A 23,171-nucleotide genomic window follows, 5' to 3' on the forward strand; every position below is an offset into this window, starting at 1 on the left:
TTCAAAAAAGGAGATCTACTTCTTTAACGGATAGACCTAAGTATAATATTGGCAGACTAATAGATTTTTTTTTTAAATCAGATGAATTATGCACCCATCCATACGTTCCTTATGAATAGGAGAGTGAGATAAATGGGATGGTTTAATTTTGTGTTATTGTAATAATTAAACATATATTGCAATACATAATGCTGTATTAACAGCCGGTTTAAACACACAATGTTTACTTTTTTCATCTGCAAAACACCAAGGTATAACAAAAAGTCCTGAGTAATAGTGACATCATCCCAAACGTTGTGAGCGCGCAGCCGGTCTCGTCACCTGACCTGGATTTCCGTCCGTAGACAGCACATGACTAGGAAAAGGGGAAGTGTTTTGCACAGTTAGAAGAGAAGGGACTGTGTAGGGTTCTTCGTGAGGCGGAATTTTCTCAACAACATTTCACGCTTCTATTGACCTTTGAAGAGCCAATATATCACTTAGGCGCGTCTGTTTTTATTTACGCCGCAGAAATGGCCTCGATTCGATTACATCTGCGGACGTTATTACATTTTAGCCTTATCTGCGTCACTTTGTTCTTAAATAGCCTGCCTGTTGTGGTCACAATGTACAGGAAACCCAACATTGTTTTGATATTAACAGATGATTTAGACGCTGATATGGGTGGCATGGTAAGTTAAAATGGTTTGAATTAGTTTATCTTTGTTGTGTTAAATTAGACTGATTTGTGACTCGTGCGAATAAACTACGCCACCAAAACGTCTGCACCCTCTTTGCAGGTTCCACTTAACAAGACAAGAAAGTTAATAGGTGATTCTGGAATCACTTTTACCAATGCGGTGAGTTTAAAACTATTTTTACTATTCACATTGATTTTTTTAATTGAATTGGAATTGAAATAGGCCTTTCTGTACAGTACACTACCATTGTAATGTTGTTGACTATGATTGAAATATGGATCTTATGCAATATATTATGCAGTATTTTTTGTATTGTACACTTTATTTTTGTGTTTAAAAATTACAGTAAACTGTGTTTACACACACTTGTTACCACTTTAATTCCTCTGAAGTTGGCGGCTTCAAGTCACTTCACACAAATCACTTCATTGTGCTGCTCATGGGTTAATTCAGCATCATGCACAATCATCCAAGCTTTGTTTGTGGCATTTATCAAGTGTTTGTGGAATATAAACACACCTCCCTTTGCTTCACTTTACAATTACTTAACAACATTCATACTGTCTTGTTTTGTTCAGCATTACATTTAATTGTTCAAGTTTTATGTATAGCTGCATTTGAGATAAACACACTACCGTGCATCTCTCTCTCCCTCTCTCTCTCTCCCTCCCTCTCCGCCCTCTCTCCCTCCCTCCCAGTTTGTTGCTAGTCCGCTGTGCTGTCCGAGTCGTGCCAGCATCCTGACGGGAAAGTACCCCCACAACCACCATGTAATCAACAACACCTTGGAGGGCAACTGCAGCAGTCAAGCCTGGCAGAAGAGCCAGGAGCCAGGGACCTTCCCCGCCCTGCTGCAGAAGAGCTACTACCAGACCTTCTTCGCTGGCAAATATCTCAACGAGGTAGGAGTGCACTTCTGAAGGAGCACACTTTTGACCTGTGGGTGTGCTGTTTGTCTTTCTCTCGGGGCCTGCGCCAACCCAACTCTCCCTCGTGGAGTATTCCTTAAAGATTCCCGAGAGGTAGTCTTTATTTCTCCACACAGGCCTTATTAAGTCGAGACTAAATCTAGCTACATTTGGATGTACACTTGATGTATTCTGTTCCTTTAGTAGGTGTTGGCCTTTTTCCCTCCCCAGCTATGTTGCTTTTTGCCTCACAGCTGCTGCGTATCAGGGTTTTGAGAGATATGTCTCAGAATCCCTGGGTACATTTCTTAACTCACTCACTTCTAAATGACCAGAGGTATTTGCCTGAATGACTATAGCTGTTTGTCTTTTAGCCACAGGAATGTTCTGAACTCCGTGTTCATATAGCAGATCTGTTTTCACATTGCATTCACATTGTATTGCTGAAGCATTTCTGCAGACATAACTCAACCTTCCCTTCCTCTCATTACATTCTGCTTCCTTATTTTCATTTCACTAATGTTTACTATTTATCTGTCTGTCTCGTCTCCCTCTCTCTCTCTTTCTCTCTCTCTCTCCATTTTCTCTGTATGTCTCTCTCTATCTCTCCCTCTCCCTCTCTCTCTCTCTCTCTCTCTCTCTCTCTCCCCATCTCTCCCTCAGTATGGGAACCCAAACGCAGGGGGCGTGGAACATGTGCCTCCAGGTTGGGACTACTGGTTTGCCCTGGTAAGAAGTCCACAGTAACCAACCATACCTCAAGCACTCACTTCCGACCTGAGCTAGACCAGAGTGGTGTGCTATGAGGCAAGGGTACTGGTTTACCTCCGTAACTTTGGGAGTAACTGCTGAGCTCAAAAATAACACTTTAATTACTGCATGTATTATTTAAGTCTGCTAAATTACTTAAACATAAACATGTATTGCTTCTGAAGTGACATTGTTTTGAGATCAGTGGTAACTCCTGAAGTTACCGAACCTGGGTAAGCCTGCAACTTCACTTCGTAGTATACCCCTCAGGGTGTGTACAGTCTGTGACCACTATTAGTCAGCTCAGCATATTATGGGGTGTATTTCTTCAGTCTTCATGTTTAAGCCACTGTAATTATACCCACTGCCTGAATTTGTCTGAGAGACCGGGTAAGCTTCAGTTTGTGAAATCAAAAACAACATTGTTGTTTACTAGCTTGGCAGGTAGACCTATATCAACAAGTAATTCTGTCAAGGACAGATGACTGATAAAACTGCCTGTATTACAACTAGAAGGGGAGTGTGTGTGTTGTAAAGGCTACAACAGATTAACTAATCTGCTTATCAATGTCATTGCAGCTACAGTATCTGCCCTGCTCGGCTGTAGCTCTGCTTTGACTGCATATTTGTAGGTTTTGGCACGTGGGGGGGGGGGGCTGGGCTGGGCTGGGCTGGGCTGGGCTGTGTGCACTAGTCGCTGGGACCCTGACTGGATCACGAGTAAGAGCAGGGGAAGTGGACTCCCATTGATTTATTTGGCCTGGAAAACATGATAAGCCACTTAATCTCTCTCTGTCTCTCTTCGCTCTGCAAATAACCCCTGTCCCAAACCAGACCGTAAATTAGCTCTGGAGTACCAGTGATCACTGGTTAGCCAGCCACCCACTCCTTGTCTGTGTGTGGGAGAACTGACGTGAAGTGATTTAAAAAAAAAAAGGAAAAAAAAAAAACATGAACATGAGCTTTGGCTTGGTGGTGGTGGTGGGGGGTGATTGGTTGTCATGGGAACTCAAGGAGGCATGCTGAGTTTTGGCCATGTGAAATGGCCTCCATACCCAAAATAGCTAACTGCATCTATGGAAACGCTGACCAGGCTGAGGCCTTAGGCTACCTGAAACAGGTGCCACAGACTGTGAGGCAGAACCTAAGAACGACAGCGCTTATAATTGGTCTGACAAACACTTCAAAACTGTGTGTAATAAACTACAGAAGTACATTCACTATATGGTAAACAATCAATATACATGTATCAACAAGCCAAAGTCCTTATGCATAAACTATAGCTATTGTGTGGCATGTTGGACCATTAGACTTACGCATCCATGTTTGTGCCCATGGTGTTAGATTAGCAAATTGATTTGTCCTAGTTATCAAATTAGCTTTAGTCAGTCTTAAAGGTTGTATCAGCGATTTCAGGCCCAAAAAAGGCCCAAACATATATTATCACTTTCATCTAATCTTTCCTAACGATCCGCAAGCTGCCTGCCCCATAAGCAGGCCGTCAAAAACGCGTCTCTCTAGGCAGCCTAGGCTCCGAGATCTGTACACAAAAACAATTGCTACCAACTGTTGACAACCACTCAAAGGCAAAATAAAGTGTTCCAACCAATAACCGACGAGATGAGTGTTTAGGAGAGTTTCATTTGCATGGGAGGGAGGGGAGGGAATAGCGAGTTAGCGCTCTGTTTTTTTTTAACATCAACAGAAGTGACGTTACCCCGCAATCGCTGATACAACCTTTAAGACTTTACACTTTGCCCATCCATCGAATGATGGCCCTATGTGTTCGTGTCAGAACTATGCTCACTGCATTTTAGGTTGCCTCGCTTGTTGCCTCACAAGCTCTGTTAACAATATGACCCAGCAGTATACTTCAAATAATTAACACACAGAACGCTTGCCCACAGGAAAGAAACTCTAAGTACTACAACTACACCCTGTCTGTGAATGGAAAAGCGCAGAAACATGGACAGAACTACAGCCAGGACTACCTGACAGACGTGCTGGTAAGAGCAACAGAACAGTACAAAGCAGCATGCTAACGAATGTCAAAGTACACGGTTTAGTGACAAACTCTGGTAGGTTAACCCAGAGTAAGTGGTAAACCTAATAAAAGAGCCGTATGGCTTCATTTTCCTAACAAAACAATGTCATGGGGCTCTTGTTGTAGGAGGTTTACCACTTAGTCGGAGTTAACTTACCCAGGTTTGTCACTAAACCACGTACTTGGAATACCCCCCAGGCAACTAACACAGCAGTGTTTTGATCACATGTGGTTTGGCTAGTTAATGATTAAGTCCTAGACGGCGAGGTATTTTTTTAATTAGCATGTTGAGTAGGCTCTAGTATGTCTTTATTTCCACACCCTCTCATGATGCCGTTACATGGCACCCAGCAAGGTTTAGCCAAAATGTATGTAAACATTGCATTGTAAACATTGTTAACATGAACAATCTGAATGCTTTATAAAGGAAAGATACGTTTTTTGCTCTGCACACAGTAAGCTTGTCCAAGTACATTAGATTGTTCATATTGACAAAGTTTACATTTTAGTGGCTACATATACTCGATCAAAAGTTTTGAAACTCCTACTCTTTTATGGGTCTTTATATTTTAGGAACTTTTGCTATGATTACAGTATTTCACACTCTCTCGACCATATTAAGTTAGACGTCTAGTTTTGTTCTACAATGTAAAAATAGTCAGAAAAAGAAAGACGCATAAAAGAGTAGGTGTTGATATTATATTCGCAGGTAGTGTGAATATTGGAATCTTCTACCCACCCTCTCATTAGAATTATAAAAATAAAATCATGGCACTCCCATTCATCTCTCTGTCCCCTCAGGCCAACATGTCGTTAGACTTCCTGCAGTACAAGTCGAACTACCGGCCCTTCTTCATGATGGTGTCCACCCCTGCCCCCCACTCGCCATGGACAGCGGCTCCCCAATACGAGAGCACCTTCCCCAACGTCAAAGCGCCACGGGACCCCAACTTCAATGTCCACGGCAAGGTAGGGAAAAGCATGTGATCTCTGGTCTGTGGAGGAATATGGCGAGGTTGTCTGTGTAGAGGACTGTATCGCAATAGAAGAACCTTCTAACCCTAAATCTTATGTTTTTAAAAATGGATTTATAGACCGTCTGTCCCTGAAGGGTTTCTGGTTGAAAAAAAAACAATGCAGATACTGAAAATGAATCAGACGTCATCATAATGCTCTACAAAATGTTATCCCCCTAAGTTACCATTAGCATATTGTTGTTTTCTGTGACACCGCAAATGCCCTAGGAATGCATATGTTTTTTTTTATGCATTTGAAAAGGTCTATAGGCAGAGATGGGTCAAAACTTTCTAAACACAGATACATCTAAGAGCTTGTATTATAAGCACCTGTGGAATGTCTGAGATTTAATAGATGCTATGGGAACAGTCCAGGAAACGCACACTATAGAATTTTAGAAATGTCTACATACAAAGAGGCATAACATTAGATCTTGTAAAGGGTAGTGCAGAAATAAAAGCAATCTGAACTGAACCTATTTAATTCTCTTTAGTTTGTGCATAGCAAGGTGACTAAACTTGACTAGAAACAGAGACTACAAAATCCTTAATGTTTTTGTGATCTTTTTCTTTGGAATTTGTCCCTGGTAAAAAACAGGAACCCTTTCTATTCCCATATGCCAACTTCACTCTTCACATTAGAGCCAGCATGTCGCCTTCAGACATTTGGTTGTGTGCCATCATTGTTGTCCTGAGTGCAGTCTCTGCCTGGCAGCCTCACTGGTGATAAAAGTGCCTGATCTGGGGGGGAAACAGTGATTAAACTGGCAATGGTGTTATTGTAACATTAGGAGGTTGTGGAGAGAATCCACTAAGATTTGCACAGATTTTATTTCACTTCCTCCACAGGGGGTTGATTAGTAAAAATGTATCAACATGAAGGGATTAAAATAAAAGGAAAAAGAGATCAGAGTGTGCGGCGACCAAGTTTTTCTTAGTTTATTTTCCCTTGCCAGCACCTCGGAGGGTGTGCATTCTTTTCGTTATTTATCAACATGAAGGTTTCCCATATCAGTTACTTTGTCATTTTCTCAGCTAGGAGAACAAACTGATATGTTCCACTAGTTTATGTGTTCCATCATTCCCAGACGTTGGTTGTTATTTTTTTGTATTCCTACTGTACATATTTATTCTTCTCAGTCTTTTCTGTGCCCTCTTGTGTCTTCTCTTTTCAAGGCATTCCTGAATGTTTATTGTTGAGTATTGTTTACACTCCAAATATTTACCCTTCTTTATTCTTTCTACTCTTTGTAACGACGCTTGTGACTGGTGACACTTATTTATATTCATTGTTCTTCACTTCCTTTAGGACAAGCACTGGCTCATCAGGCAAGCCAAAACCCCCATGTCCAACTCTTCAGTGGAGTTCCTGGATAATGCCTTCCGGAAAAGGTACCGTAGCACCCCAGGTTTTGTCTAACCGTGTGTGTGTGTGTGTGTGTGTGTGTGTGTGTGTGTGTGTGTGTGTGTGTGTGTGTGTGTGTGTGTGTGTGTGTGTGTGTGTGTGTGTGTGTGTGTGTGTGTGTGTGTGTGTGTGTGTGTGTGTGTGTGTGTGTGTGTGTGTGTGTGTGTGTGTGTGTGTGTGTGTAGGAGAGTCAAGACACACACACACACAGTCAGGAAAAGCCCAAAGTCAGGCACACTGTGTAGGGACAAACTTTCATTTTGTTCTGTCTGTAACTGTTTGTTTAATGTCAGTGTGATTGTGTGGCCATGAAATCTACCTCATTTTACCTCATTAAATTAACTAGTCGTTCACATGTTAGAATGTCATTTTGAGCACAGTCAGTGGTAATGAAGTTTGTTAGAGCTGGGTTTTTTTTTTTTAATGCAGTTCTGGTGGTGTCCCCTAGGTGGCGCACTCTGTTATCAGTGGATGACCTGGTGGAGAAGCTGGTGAAGCGGCTGGAGGCGCGGGGAGAGTTGGATAATACCTACATCTTCTTCACCTCCGACAACGGCTACCACACAGGTGAGCCGCCGTGAAATCCTCAGGTCTGCAGGGCAGCCGTGGCCTACTGGTTAGCACTTCGGACCTGTAACCGGAGGGTTGCCAGTTCGAACCCCGACCAGTAGGCACGGCTGAAGTGCCCTTGAGCAAGGCACCTAACCCCTCACTGCTCCCCGAGCGCCGCTGTTGATGCAGGCAGCTCACTGTGCCGGGATTAGTGTGTGCTTCACCTCACTGTGTGTTCACTGTGTGCTATGTGTGTTTCACTAATTCACGGATTGGGATAAATGCAGAGACCAAATTTCCCTCATGGGATCAAAAGAATATATATACTTAATACTATACTATACTTATATAGGTCTGGTCTACGGCCTTGTTCGGTCTGCCTGCCTGAATACATCCCCTGCATATCCAGATTGATTTAGAGATGAAAGTCTAAGTCTGGACAGAAAAATAACCCACAAAATCAGGTTTTGTTGCTAATTTGATCCAAACCACATTTAGAGGTGGTTTGAAATGCAATTCCAATGGGGTTTCTATAGATCCATTGCCGTTTGGACGCTCTGCTATCGCGTCACTCACAATTTGACACAGTGATGGAAGTTACCTAAGAAGCGATGATGTCACTGATGCCCATGTTGTTGCTGCTGTAACCCATGCAGCTAGGCTGGTGATATCTGGACACAAAAAATTGTTATGATCACTTGCCTGCAGCCTGAATATAACCTATGTTTGTGTCATGAAGTTTTAAATAGGGAATAAGGCTGTCTCATTTTACTAAATACAGGAAAGCAAGGAACATGTTTTTAACCCTTGTGTTATCCTCAAATCTTACCGACACTCTTTATCCTTGGGGTCAATTTGACCCCAGCTAAATAAACCCTCAGAAAATGATTATAATTCATATTGTTACCCAGTTTTTTTGTGACGGGTACTTAACAAGGTACTTAACCATCAAAAGCCCTACAAAACAATCCCACACCCCTTTATGAACCTTGGAACCCTGGCTGGCAATATTGCCCATCCAGTGTCAGCAGCCCAAAGGCTTGCTGTTGCTTCCCCTTTTGACTTTTACAGTCCTGCCAAAATGACTTATATGTAATAAGTACTTGTGTATGTAATAATGATAATAACAATATGTTCCCATACTATTCAAATAATAATATCCATAATGTGTCAAATATTCATGTATCTTATGTTTCATACAGCTGGGGTCAAACTGACCCCAAGGAACATCAATGTACAAAATATTTGTACAGGACATTGAAAACATATTATTGAACAAATTTCATGCTAACTCTGTTGTACCCTTCAATTGAGGAAAAGTCATGAAACATGAAGCAAAAAAAAAAAAGTGAACCATATATGTTATGATGTTAAACGTTGCTTGGGGTCAAATTGACCCCAAGGATAACAGGAGGGTTAATACTATTTCTTGAGAGGCATCTTAAACATGAATCAGTTAATCACCATGAACATGCTGTACATACAGTACATGACCTCACTGACAATGAAATACTCAACATTTTTAGTATAGATCAGCCAAACATATCCACTCAATCCTGTGCAGAAATGGCCTAGGTGTAGTTTACCAATGCAGCACAACATGGCCTATACAGTAGTATTAGGAAAAAGCTAACATCTAAAAAATTAGACTCTCTGCTGTGTAACTTGTTTAAGTATCCACAAGAAAATAAACCATATATGATTCAGATGGGATGAGGATGAGTACTGTAGATGTTATAATGTATATTGAGTTCCCATTTGGAGTTAACTTTTTCCATAACAGTTGCACACATGAAAGGAAGTTTGAGTCAGTCCATCTCCTCGTCATCAGTGGGTTTGTAATGGTCACAAGTGTGGAAGAGCATGCCGTTCCTGAAATGGCAATGGAAAAGGGCTTTAAAAAGAAGGCCTATTCTGGGGCAGTTTATATATTTTCTTCTTGTTATGTAATGTTCTTTGTTTTTTACTCTGATTCGCACTACCACTGGATATTGCCTATCCTCACTCAAGCCGGTGTCTATAATTTATTAGAGCTGTGCTCTATCTATATTGTGATATATTGTCAGGGATGGATTACTGCACGGGCCTACCAGGCCCAGGGACCCAAGGGGTCAGGGGGCCCTGAAGCCCAAGCCTTTGCATGGAATCATTGCCTCAATATCAACAAATTATGATGTAGGCTATGAATCTGATTGAATTTAGTATTAGCCATCCCCAAAATGCACCAGAATACAGGAAATCACATCAAACAAATTAAAAAAATTCTGGGGGAGGACCCCCAACCCCCCCCTCCCACATATACGACAATTATTACATTAATACATTAATACATCCCCTTAATACATCTGGGCCCAGGGGCCCGAAAGTTCATAATCCGCCCATGTATATTGTGACATACCCTTTGTTGATGAATGTGTCGATAGAGATGCTGCTGTATCAATACGGCAGCAAGTTCTGAATGTATTACGTTTAGCTTGAAGTCCTCTTTCAGGGGGTGTGGGCTGTGGCGCAAGTAGTTGCATCATTGCCCGTTAGCATTTGGATCTGGTTTCAAAGTGAGATCCGATTCATCAAGGCTTTGCACTGCAGCCTTCTCTCATCATACCTGCGATCTTGTTGCTTTTCAGCATTTCGAATCAAAATATGTCATTCACCTGAATATTGTATATCTGAATATGAATACTATTATATATTTTTTGGGGGGTGGGGTTCCTTCTTCTCTGAGTACATCAGAATGCTTCATTTACATATTAAAATCACAAAGAAAATATTCTGGAGGGAATACCCCCAGAACTCCCCCCAGCCGTGGCCTACTGGTTGCCGGTTCGATCCCCAACCAGTAGGAAAAATGTTGGTGGGGGAAGTGGTTGAGCACCGCTCTCCCAAGCCCACATCCACGACTGAAGTGCCCTTGAGCAAGGCACCTTACCCCTCACTGCTCCTCGAGCGCCGCTGTAGCAAGGAAGCTCACTGCTCCGGGTTAGTCTGTGTGTTCACTAATTCTCGGATGGGATAAATGTAGAGACCAAATTCCTTGTATACGCAAGTATACTTGGCCTATAAACCTGATTTACATTTACTACAGGGGTTTAGTTTATAAAAACGTCACCTTTTTTAGCCCTTCTGAGTTTACTGGTCTGTCTCATGTCCTCCTCTTCTTCTTCTCCTCCATCAGGCCAGTTCTCTCTGCCCATGGACAAGCGGCAGCTGTACGAGTTTGACATCCGAGTGCCCCTGCTGGTGCGGGGACCAAACATCAAGCCCAACCAGACAACTCCGGTAAGAGACCGCCATCATCCTAACCTTCACAATATCAGAGCGATCATACACACTTACGCACAAAAATACACAAAAAGCTTAACCAAACAAGCTCAGTGAGAAGCAATCAATGTCAACAGCTGAACAAACAATCAAACACACAAACAAACAAACAAACATCCAGGGATGGGCAATATTTATGATGCATGTATTTAAAATATGTATTTCAAATTCAAAATAGTATTTTGTAATTAGTTTTGTATTTGGTTGAAGAAAATGGCTGCATATTTTATATCAAAATACTTAGGTATAGGTGTGTATGTTTGTAGTTTAAAAATACTGCCAAATCATTTTGGTAAAACCAAAACTTTTGGTGATGATCATCATAAAAGTGCAAATCAGTGAATGCAGCCTTTCACTGGTGCTGTGATCAGAATACACAGAATACACTCCCTCTCTCACGCCAACCCTCTTTATTAAAAATATTTCTTGATCTTTCTTTCTTCACACTCGCACAGAAAAAGCTAAACACAAATTTCCCTACATGCTTTACGTTAGCATTTCTATTTATGTGACAAATAAACCTCCTTGTATCCTTATATTACTCAACCACAAGCTCACCCACACTTATGCGTTTTTGGAATTTTGGAACAACTTTAACTGTGATGTGTGTATTCTCCAAAGCTGATGATGCACAAGGCATCTTTGTGAGCAATACTGTATTGCTGGCCAATGTTCCAGACTATTGTTGTCCTGGCTCATTCCCTTTGACCGACTTATGTTTCTTGAGAACTTTAATAATCAGTAGGCAAATTAACATGATCATCCTATCAGAACAAATGGAACCGGTTATGTGGTTGCCCTGCAACATTGCTCACCTAAGACGGGGATCACATCGACCAATGGCAAGCGGCAGATTTCCTATTGTTTTTTTATGGTTCCCCAGCAAAACGATTGCAGTGCCAGCGTAATGCTAGTGTTGAACAAGCTGAGCGTTGAAATTGGTTCAACTTGGTTCAACAATTGAGTTTAGGCAGACCGTTTGTGTTACTTAGGAACGAGATAGAACTTGTTATGGTCTGGGCATTGCGTTGCGCTTTCCACTGCCACTTTGTTATTTCCAATGTGATCCCTGTCTAAATCAACACAATGAAAAAGTCATATATATGCCCCTTGGCGTCAATATAACACCATTTAGTGTGGTACAGTTCAGTTGTGACTGTTTTGAGTACCTATCTGATACAGTATTTAGGCTGAGATGTAACAGGCAGGTCAGCTTATTTGATCTGTTGACTGTTTGCAGATTTATGGCATGTCTCTTATGCACAGAAAAGCACTGTCTGTTTAATCAACAGAGTCAGTGTACTGATGGAGTAGATTAAATAGATAGATATGGTTTGCAAAGTGATTTCATGCACCCTTACAAAAATACAGTATTTTATTTTGATACATTAGTTGATTTGATTAGGATATTTTATTTTAAAATACATTTTGATGTATTTTTGCCCAGTCCTGCAAACAACGACTGTGTGGGATCCCACCAATTGTTTGTTGTTTTTAGTGAGGTTCCCCCTTCACTGTAAAGCACTTTGGGAGAAAAGTGCTACATAAATGTAATGTGGTGTTGTCTTATAATCATGGTGGTGTTTGTCTCTGCGGTCCCACCCCAGATGTTGGTGGCCAATGTTGACTTGGGCCCCACCATCCTAGACATGGCTGGGATCGACTACAACAAGACCCAAATGGATGGCATGTCCTTCTTGTCTGTTTTGGTAAGTTGTCAGGACAACACAACACAACAACAGGCATTTTACAATTAATTCCCAGCATCCAAACCAGTTTTCCTAACATATAAATCATGATGGACATTAAAAGTAATGACTTTTGTCATGGATTCAGACATGTGATGACTTACATAAAATGATTAGCTTGCTGGAATTTATATGTGTGAGAGAGTGTGTTAGTGCTAGTTGGGCACTGAATGATTTACTGTGTGTGTGTGTGTCTTCTGTCTGTCTCGCTCTGTCTCTCTTCTTCCATGTTTCTTTCTTTCTTTCTTTCTTTCTTTCTTTCCTTTTCTGTCTTTCTCTCTGTCTTACTCGTTTTCTCTCTCTCTCCCCCCTCCATCTCTCTCTCCCCCCTCCATCTCTCTCTCTCTCTCCCTCTCTCTCTCTCTCTCCCCCCTCCATCTCTCCCCCCTCTATCTCTCTCTCTCCTTCTCCCTCTCTCTCTCTAGAGTGGTCAGGCGAACAGCAGCAGTTGGCGGACAGACGTGCTGGTGGAGTACGAGGGGGAGGGCAGTAACGTGACTGACCCCGCCTGCCCCCTGCTCGGCCCTGGAGTCTCGGTGAGACACACACACACACACTCCTTACACACACACTGCTCACTCTCACTCACGCACTCACTCACTCACTCTCCTTAAAGACGCATGCACTCCACACACTTTCACTCACTCACTCACACAACCAACAGTTAGTTTTTGCATTAAATAGTTTTTAATTTCTTACTGATATGTATTATCTTCTTGTGTCCTATGCACAGTATGTGTGGCAGTGTTAGTGAAAATGATGGTGTCTCATATTTCATTTTCAATGTGTGTGTGTGTGTCCGCAGGAGTGTTTCCCAGACTGTGTGTGTGAAGACTCCTATAATAACACCTATGCCTGCGTTCGCACAGTGTCCCCTACAGCCAACCTCCAGTACTGTGAATTTGATGACAATGAGGTAAAGACGTGTTGTCCGGCCTATGACGGTACCCTCATGATATCTGAGCATCCACTTAACATGTCAATGTCCAAGGGCCTCTTCAAAAATGTTATGCCGAAGTTATTACCCCTACTGTAACTCAACCCCACTTCCTCGCCATACTTCCATACACACACACCACATACACACACACCACACACATGTCTTAAGAAGTTGGCTAAACTGTGAGTCAATCCAATCTTTTGACTGGCTGATATCAGAGTCTCAGTCTCTCCTCTGAGCCTTCTTACACACTCACACTCACACACACACTCCACCTCCACACACACGTGTGTCTATAATTGCAAACTCTGGACCATTTTCAGATGTGGCTTTTAATTCATGACATTTTCAACTAGGTATTTGTGGAGGTGTATAATCTGACTGTACTACCCTGTCCATGTCGTAGGTGTTTGTGGAGGTGTATAATCTGACTGTACTACCCTGTCAAGGTGTATAATCTGACTACTACCCTGTTGAGGTGTATAATCTGATTGTACTGCCCTGTCCATGCCGTAGGTGTTTGTGGAGGTGTATAATCTGACTGTACTACCCTGTTGAGGTGTATAATCTGACTGTTCTACCCCTTCCATGCCGTAGGTGTTTGTGGAGGTGTATAATCTGACGGCGGACCCGTTCCAGCTGAGCAACATTGCTAAGAGCATCCAGCAGGAGGTCCTGGAGAAGATGAACCACCGGCTCATGATGCTGCAGTCGTGTGCCGCCCAGTCATGCAGAACACCGGGAGTCTACGACTCAAGGTCAGTCACACTCACACACACACTCACACACTCACACACACTCACACACCCTCCTTCCTGCCCATTACACCGGCTCATGATGCTGTTCCGTGGTGTTCAGTCCTGCATAACACCAGGAGTCTATGACTCACGGTCAGTCACACACACAGGCAGTCATACACACACATGCAACCATGGAAAGACACAAACATCACACCACACTACATATATCATGCCACACACACACACACACACACACACACACACATACACACATACAGATACCATGCCACACACACCATGCCACACACATGTGAACACAGTCTACCAAACCCTGGTGGGGACCCAGGTCTGCTAGAAAACAAGTGGTCTGGGGTACTGTTCGTTAGAACTCCAGTGTAGTTCGAATGCTATCTGTACCAAAACCAGGAAATAAACTGCCGTTTTTGCGACGTTGCCAAGCGATATTGGTAAAAAGAAGCGGACCTGGGTGCACAAACAAAAATGTAATGTGATCAGAGACCAACTGCATCAGGGCTAGGGGGAGTAATCACACTCGGGTACGGTCCAGTTAAATGTGAAAACAACCTACCATCCATATCCTTCCCCTTCCTGCAGGTACAAGTTTGACCCAAGGCTGATGTTCAGCAACCACAGTCCCCACTTGAGAAAACTCCGCCAGACGCTCAAGTAAGACAAACTGTAGGGGAAACAAGGGAAAACGAGGGATGAAGAGGGACGAAGAGGAGGAGGAGAGGAAGATGAAAACGTGGGCACCGTCTCACCTTCCCTTCTGTTGTAGCCTTGCACCTCAACCCCCCCCACCCCCACCCCAACTCCAATAACTCCCCCTCCCCCATCCTCTCCATCTCTCATTCCCAACATATCATTGTTCCATCTCTCCTCCTCTCATCCCTTCTTTTCTGTGGGGGTCAGAGGTCAAATCTCTACACAGGGTGAGGATGTTGTCTGAGGGCTGGACCTGTTATCACTGGAGCCACTTTTTATGAAAACAGCGTTGCCTTCAGCGTGTGTGTTTGTGGGTGGTTGTGGGTGTGGTTGTGGTTGTGGGTGTGGTTGTGGGTGTGTGTTTGTGGGTGTGTGTGTGTGTGGGTGTGGGTGGGTGTGTACATGCACCTGTGTGTGTGTGTGGGTGGGTGTGTACATGCACCTGTGTGTGTTTGTGTGTGTGTGTGTGTGTGTTTGTGGGTGTGTGTGTGTGTGTGTTTGTGGGTGTGTACATGCACCTGTGTGTGTGTGTGTGTGTGTGTGTGTGTGTGTGTGTGTGTGTGTGTGTGTGTGTGTGTGTGGGTGTGTACATGCACCTGTGTGTGTGTGTGTGTGTGTGTGTGTGTGGGTGTGTACATGCACCTGTGTGTGTGTGTGTGTGTGTGTGTGTGGGTGTGTACATGCACCTGTGTGTGTGTGTGTGTGTGTGTGTGTGTGTGTGTGTGTGTGTGTGTTTGTGTGTATGTACGCACATGTGTGTGTAATCTTAAGTGTGTGTGACAACCCTAATGACGCTGGCCATCTTCACGCCGAGGGACACTGCCGTCTGTCATAGCAGGTATTCACTTCAGATCAAACTGAGTTTTCTCTTTCGAGGATTATAACCTTTGTTTTGGGGTCATATGTACACTTCTGACCATGTACTGAGTCTTTCTGGTTCAATACTGCGTGTTGAAGTGTATTTGTTAATTTAGGGGTCTTTAGAGTTTTTGTTGTGTAAATGTACACTTGTGTCCAAATAGGATCGAGTGGTAAAATATATTACATGACCGCCTCTCCAAAAACCACATATTTAGTTTTTATTGACTTGTCAGTCTGTTTTCTACATACAGTATTTGTAGGCCTTACATGTAGACATTAGAGGTGTGCATTTTGACAAGTTAACTAAAATATCTTCTTGATTTTTTTTTTGGTTGTTTGTTTTGTGTTTTGTTTCATAATATATTTTGTCTGATTAAGGCCAAAGGTACCGTTAGCTCCAGCCACTCCAACTGAACTGTACTTTCTCAAATGTCAGTTGACGTTTCAGACACACATACGCACGCACACACACACACACACACACACACACACACACACACACACACACATATGCACACATACACACATAACGCGCACACACACACAATATACACACACCCGCATACATACACACGCGCACACATACATGCACACATACATGCACACACACACACACACACTAATACACAATATACACACATACATACATACACACATACACGCACACACACTCATACACAATATATACACACACGCACGCGCACACATACACGCACACACACATACACACGCACACACATACACATACACATGCACACGCACACGCACACACACACATACACACGCAGGCACAGGAAACAGGAAATAGTAAATGGAGGCAGGAGGGGGCAGGAGTACAGACGTTTAACCACTCGCATGGCAAGGCTGCACCTGACGAAACTGACGGTATCAATATAACAATCTGACCTGCCCTGCTCGAAGGTAGGACAGGGTGACTGGACTACTCCAGCTGAATCAGAACTGTAACACTTTGTAAAATAACGGGCGGGGGGGCGGGCACAGACATGTTTTTGTTTTGGTCCACTATCATTTCTCACGACTGTCGTGGTCTCCATAACGGCCTGTGATTACAGGCCCTTTTAAGTTGTCTATGAGCCAAAGGGGGGAGATCAGACTATTGTAGGTTTTTAAAGGGTCACCATTTCATAAATTTGGGACTGTGACATGCCAAATGAATGATGATCATTGCTAAATGTGAATAGAAATATAAAGCTGAGGGCGATTTCTGCCTAAAAATTAAACAAGCTTATTTTATTATGAGGGACTCGCATGGGATACATGGGTTGTTTGAAAATTCTAAAAATTCCTCGGTTAAAAGACGGAAAAAAAACCACACTTCCATAGTCTCACACACAACCAACCCAAGCTTTCTAACGAGAAGGGAATTTTAACGCATTATGGATTGGAATACTTCACAATAGAAATGAGATTCGGACTTAACGCTGTCTGCTCCTTAGCATTCACTATAAACTAGTAGGGCTTGACCTCTTCACGACTGGACACCGAACATGCCGATAACCTGGTGCCTTTTTATATCAAGTACTGAGATCGGGATTTCATTTTATGCACCAAAATCATAAAAGTGTTAAGGTGGAGCTGTTGAAGGCCACCTTACTCCTACAGAAAATGGTTCACAAACACAAAAACATTGAGGTGACCTAGTTGAAGTCACTAACGCACTTTTCCAATCTGTTTAGGATTTACAGATGTTATTTTGCACTGTAGAGATTTCTTTTTCCTCCTATCAACAATAATGTTGTTATTTTTTATTGTTACAGTCAGTACAATACAGTAAATAAGTACATTTGTTGGCTTGTGTGATTGATCAATAAAGCAATGTGAAAATTACTAAGAGATCAGTGCTTGTTCTTGGACTTGGCCTGTTTTGATCATCCAATCACATTAAGCCATGTCAAATCTGGAGATTGAGCAAATCGGAAATAAGAAGTAATAATTTAATGTCTGCTTTATTTCATGAATTAGAGTATTTAAATAAATTACAGTAATTACTTTGCATTTAAAGCAGATATCACATAGCTGTACATAATAACTGCAGCATGGTATTGCATTTGTGTGCACAACCATTTCTTGGTATTTTATGCCCCCAACGTTGTCTTCAAGGCAGCGCTGTCTGGAAGGCACTAGGGTTAGGCATGGGTTAAGGTTAGGGTTAGGTTTAGGATTAGGTGCCTTTAAGTCAGCGGTGGCAGCGCTGCCTGGAAGACTACGTTGGGGGCATAAAACACCATCGAACGTGCACAACCACACTTACATGCACATCTGTATTCTGCACTGCACATGTGTACTTTTGCTTCTATGTAGCCGGCATATTAGGCATTGTAATACAGGATGTCTAGATTTCTAGCAGTTTGTGGTGGCTGTTTGTGTGTGCGAGTGAAGCAGTGTACACAAGTTTGTACAGACACAAAGACAAGTCTCCAACAACAGACAAAGTACACTTTGGCAACTCCCAGATGCACAGCTGTATCCACATGCATTGTTCAAGTGCACTTTACTAGCATTATGCAGTATGGTGTTCCAAAAGTGCCATAAATACAGCTTTTGTCTACTGTTATGTCCACTGAAGATGCAATCTATACGCCGGTCAAATATGCATTGCTGTGCTGTACCTCTAGAATAGTGTGTGTGTTTGTGTATGTTCGCCTGTGTGTATGCAGAGTGTATGTGCCTGCATGTCACAACATCAAACAAGAAACCAATATCATCACTCTGGCTAATGATGACACTGTGTGTGCACTGCTGTGGTGGTCATACTGAAAGGAGCAACAGATGCATCAACTGCTAATGTGCAACTATGACCTCTAGATGGTGCTATTTCCCCGTCTAGTGCACCTGTTGAATCATAGCGCCAGGCAACAAATGAACTATTTAGTATTACATGTACAACAAAATAAAAAATATACACATTATATTGTCATTGCCAAATAATTTGGTTGCTGTTTTCAAACAAATATAACAAGTTGCTATTTTCAAAGTTGTTTGTGGTTACATGGTCTTTCAGACAGGAAACCTTGTCAGGAAGGACATGTTCTTTCGAATCACACCTTTGAGCCGGCGAGGGGAACATTCGTCTACCTGGAGGGGGGAAGAAGAGAAAGGGAGGGGAAAAGGGGGGAAGAAGAGGAAAAGAAGAGAAAAGGGGAAAGAAAGGAGTGTGAATGAAGCAGGTGGATATATCCGGACATTTTAATCATCAAAAAAATGTCTGCAAAGTGTATTTTATTAATTCTCAGATATTTGGGATGTATTTGCCACCATACCACTAGGGGCAGTACGCATACTTTTTTATCTTCATGCCCAGATGAGCTATAACACTCAGATTCACAGAGTAAGCAGTTCTAAACAATGGGCGTATAGTAGCCTACGCCGCATTATATAGAAATTAGCATATTAATATAATTTTGACAATGTGTCAGTAATTTGTGATAATTACTTTACAATTCATTTTATTGTCTGTGGAATGTGTTAAAGCTGCCTCTTTTCAACCTGCACCTTATTTCTTGTAACAAATGTTATAAGATAAATTACAATATCACACCATTTCAAATGTATAATTTAATAAATTATAATACTTTAGATATTGCACATATTTTATCTGACTTAAACCACTATGCAGAATCTGTATAAGAATATAAATACCTCTTGACAAAAAACAATGCAGAAGACACAATGAAAACCAATTAAAATGCATTTATTTGCACACTCGGACACACTCACACACGGACGCACACACACAGAACATGAGAACAACCCTACAAACAACTTCAAAAAAGTAGTGTACACATTTACAATTTACTTTTCTTCATTTCTTTCAGCCACTCCTCTTTTGACAGAGGCTCTGTATTTGGGCTGTATAGTGCCCTTATACTGACTGTGGCCAGTTGCCTTTGTCCAGAACTGTCCACATTTCCGGCATGAATTCACCTCCACTGTTCGTTTATTAAACTTGGCCTTGGAGGTGGGTTTCTGTGGGCCAGGTTAGGGCTGTTGTGGGATAGAGGTCTGGGATGCACTGAGGGAGCAGGTGAAAGGGAAAACAGTGCCTGTGGCTGGGCTCTGAGGGAGGGTAAAAACAACTGGCGTAGGGAAAGGCTGGAGTAGGCAATCCGCTGCAAAGTGGCACTCCTGGAGTGAAGTCCTTTTTCTTTTTAGGAGAACGGAACCGTCCTTGGTTGAGCCGGGCATTCTTGGTGCCGTGCGGCAAAGGCCACACGTTGTTGGTCATATGGCAACAGGTTCTGCCACAGACTTACAATTCTGCCAGCCTGCTGGTTGGTAAGGGTCAAGGATGGCTCATGACGCAGATCCACCAGGAACTCAGCTAGGCTGTCTACCTTGTCCATGCCTGGCATGTTATGTTCGTCTACAGCCTGAAATAATATAGTAAATAAAAACATAATGAGTAAAAGATATGAGGGAGACAACCATATTCATATGATGAATTACTATTTAGATACATGTACTGTAGTTTGACATAGTTTAGTTATATGAGTAATGTAGGATAATTTCAGTCTTAAGTAATAGCTTACTTACCAGTTCTGATGGCTGGGCCAACAGAGAAGGAGTTAGAGGCGACAGGGCCAGTGTACAAGGCGATGGAGGAGGCGGCCGGGCCAGTGGTGATGGAGGAGGCGGTGGGGCCAGTGCTGATGGAGGAGGCGGCCGGGCCAGTGGTGATGCAGGAGGCGACCGGGCCAGTGGTGATGGAGGAGGCGGTGGGGCCAGTGGTGATGGAGGAGGCGGCAGGGAGGGCAAAGAAGGGAGTAGTGTAGTGGGGTCAATGTCCAAAAGCTTGGATGGAGGATGCAGCTGGGTCCTGACACATGACAGCAAGATGTAAGTCTGATTCACACACAAATTTCCTGTTGGGGATCAATAAAGTATCTATCTATCTATCTATCTATCTATCTATCTATCTATCTATCTATCACACACAAAGAAAGTGAGTGACTGTATGTCTGTGTGTGTGTGTGAGAGACAACGAGAGCAAATAAAGAGATGAATAATGTTAGAATCACTCTACTTTACACAATAAAGAAAACACTCACAGGACTTGAAGGTTCAGAGTACATCTGTGCTACAAGCGATCAGGTCACAGGGGTAGAAAAAAGAGGCTGGGAGATGAGGGCTGGGGTGTAGCAGAGATGGTGTTGGTGGTGACAGATGGATGCTATGAGACATACAAGTTTTTTACCTAACTGAAAAGGAATAAAATATTGAGTATCACTGACCAAAGCAAAGTAAAACCAGATCGTAAAGGTAAAATGTTAATGCAAAGTATTAAAAGTATATTAGGCAGGTGTGAAAATAATACAATAAAATTGTTTGGCAGGACTTGACTCACCAGTTTATCAAGCACTTTCAAGGGCTTGAAAGGGGAGGTGCCTGATGGTCCAGGTGAAGCAGCGGAAGGGAGTTCCTGGTGTGACACCTGTGGCATTATGCGCGGTCAGACCTGAACCTGATGGTGTGACACCCGTGGCCTTGAGAGCTGGTGTTGCACTTTTAGGCTGAGGAATTAAAAATAATCCCTTTAAATCGTCACCAAAGATATCAATACTGCTGTCAGAATAGCAGAGTGGAAACCACATGCACATGTCTGCTGACCCTGACCCATAAAAAGTGATGTCTGGCCCCTAAGCTGCGCCGGACATTTCTCAATCTGTAACACAGACATACATACTGTGCATACTAAGACACAAGACAGGTCAATTACACTGGTTTTCAGTCATTGGTTATTAGCTCACTTGTCCTATTGACCCAGTGAGTCTGTTAACACAATAGCCTACAGAACACAGAGTACTGTAAACTAACCTTTTAATAGAGGCCATGCCACTTTTTCACCTTAGGGCGGGCCAGGTCCCTGTGTTGGCATAGGCCTACTTTTTAAGTCTGGCATACCACTCCTTGCACGATGTCTTCTTTTCTTCATTGATGCCATCTTTTAAACAGAGCACAATTGTAACAACTTCTTAATTACAATTATGATATGACTGTCAACATTATAAACTATCTTAACAACGTATGATATAGAGCCTATAACGTTATCATAACTTTGCAATCGTAGGCTACATTGTGATATGACTCACTCACACGTTGTTGAGCCAACGTTAAATATCTGAGTCTGGCAAATTGTGAGAAAATGTGAGAAGCGAGACATTAGAACAAAAAGAAGCTGTCTAACGTTAATGTTGGCTAGTTCTAACCATCCATAGACAGCAAGCTAACGTCAACAACAAGCTAACGTCAACAACATCATTTACCTTACGTTAACAGTTATACTAATGCTAGTTAATGACAATCACAATCTCTGCAGCATACCACCACTGTCCCATAGTCTTAGTTTGAGAAATGTAACTAATTACTAAACTAAATAAATTTAATAATTCATAAAAAATAGAAAAAATGCCCTAGCCTACCTTGGATCCGTGATTCGTAGAGATGACAGACCGCGCTGGATGACATGAGTGGTCAGAAATGGAAGAGCCGGTGCAGCGTTTGATTGGCAGGAAATGAAGCAGCGAATATAGAGTGGTGAAGTCCCGCCCCTTCCGTTTGCCTCCATGGGACCTATCTTTCAAATAAATTTGAACGGCAGTCTATGGCAAAAAATAAATTATTTTCTGGTCCCGGTTGACTTGTGCCTTGAATTACCCATATGATGTTTGTCAATTTTAAAGACAATTTTTCATGTAAAGACATTTGCAGTTTGTTTCGTAACTATTGAATTACAACATTGTGAAAGATAGTAATTCCAACGACTACAAACCCATCAGTCGCGCTAGTGACGTTAGCTCATTCACAGCCACACTAGATTGTACAAGCATACCAGCAACAGGTCTTAATTGGGCTTTCCTTGCCGAAGAAAATACCATGAGTCAGAGGATTAAACACATCAGGTAAGTTGTATTCGTCCATAGACTGTACATTACATACTGTTAAGTGACATAGCAGGCAGCAAGATGCAACCGTTAACTAGCATAACAGCTCTTATCGTTTCATTACGTTGGTGACGTACATCGTTCGAGACGAGAGATGTAGTCCACTGAGTGGATTCGCACAAAACCAACATAACTTTTGAAGTCTATCGAACAACAGTACTTTCTTAACGTGAAAAATTATCTTTTAAATTCACACACATCATATGTGAAATTCGTGGCACAATTCAAACTGGACCAAAAAATAATTGTTATCTCTCCATTAACTCCCGTTCATAATTTTTTGAAAGATAGGTCCCATGGACCGGAAGTAGAAGGGGCGGGACTTCACCACTCTATTCCATTGGTAAGAAATGAGCAGTCGCTGCGAGGTGATTGGCGAAAAAAGGGAGGCAGAAATTGGAGCAAGCGCCACCATTGGCCCCGCAGAGCTTCCAACTCAGCGGTTAGAAGCGTTCTTAAGGTTAGGGGTGTGAGGATTTAGACGTGCAACTAGAATCATCAGCTAGCATACACCAGCC

The 23,171-nt window shown here is 42.5% G+C and overlaps 1 protein-coding gene and 1 long non-coding RNA gene across 3 annotated transcripts; one reads left to right on the top strand and one right to left on the bottom strand.

Annotated features, from left to right (window-relative positions):
- The first annotated feature begins 127 nt into the window (after positions 1-127).
- Positions 128-17,539, top strand: gnsa (glucosamine (N-acetyl)-6-sulfatase a). Of its 2 annotated transcripts, XM_076296963.1 has the most exons (14): positions 349-671; positions 780-839; positions 1,379-1,582; positions 2,252-2,317; positions 4,246-4,344; positions 5,184-5,351; positions 6,708-6,790; positions 7,252-7,370; positions 10,531-10,634; positions 12,284-12,385; positions 12,850-12,960; positions 13,230-13,340; positions 13,962-14,122; positions 14,720-17,539. In XM_076296963.1, the coding sequence occupies exons 1-14, from the start codon at positions 513-515 to the stop codon at positions 14,793-14,795; spliced, it is 1,623 nt and encodes a 540-aa protein (XP_076153078.1). In that variant the 5' UTR covers positions 349-512; the 3' UTR covers positions 14,796-17,539. The 2 variants fall into 2 exon arrangements, with proteins under 2 accessions (XP_076153080.1, XP_076153078.1); XM_076296965.1 differs by lacking the exons at positions 13,962-14,122; positions 14,720-17,539 and adding an exon at positions 13,771-13,836 and having other exon boundaries at positions 128-671.
- Positions 17,540-19,429: 1,890 nt separating this feature from the next.
- Positions 19,430-22,241, bottom strand: LOC143136697 (uncharacterized). Its single transcript, XR_012989407.1, has 6 exons — positions 22,132-22,241; positions 21,527-21,653; positions 21,057-21,222; positions 20,761-20,910; positions 20,246-20,528; positions 19,430-20,082 (listed from the first exon to the last, which is right to left on the bottom strand). It is a non-coding gene; the product is annotated as an uncharacterized LOC143136697 (long non-coding RNA).
- Positions 22,242-23,171: the final 930 nt, after the last annotated feature.

Source organism: Alosa pseudoharengus, unplaced genomic scaffold (genome assembly GCF_046254945.1).
Source record: "Alosa pseudoharengus isolate Yale_2024_CS ecotype anadromous, Long Island Sound unplaced genomic scaffold, YU_APseudo_1.1 YU_APseudo_1.1_scf_20, whole genome shotgun sequence".
NCBI lineage: Eukaryota > Metazoa > Chordata > Actinopteri > Clupeiformes > Clupeidae > Alosa > Alosa pseudoharengus.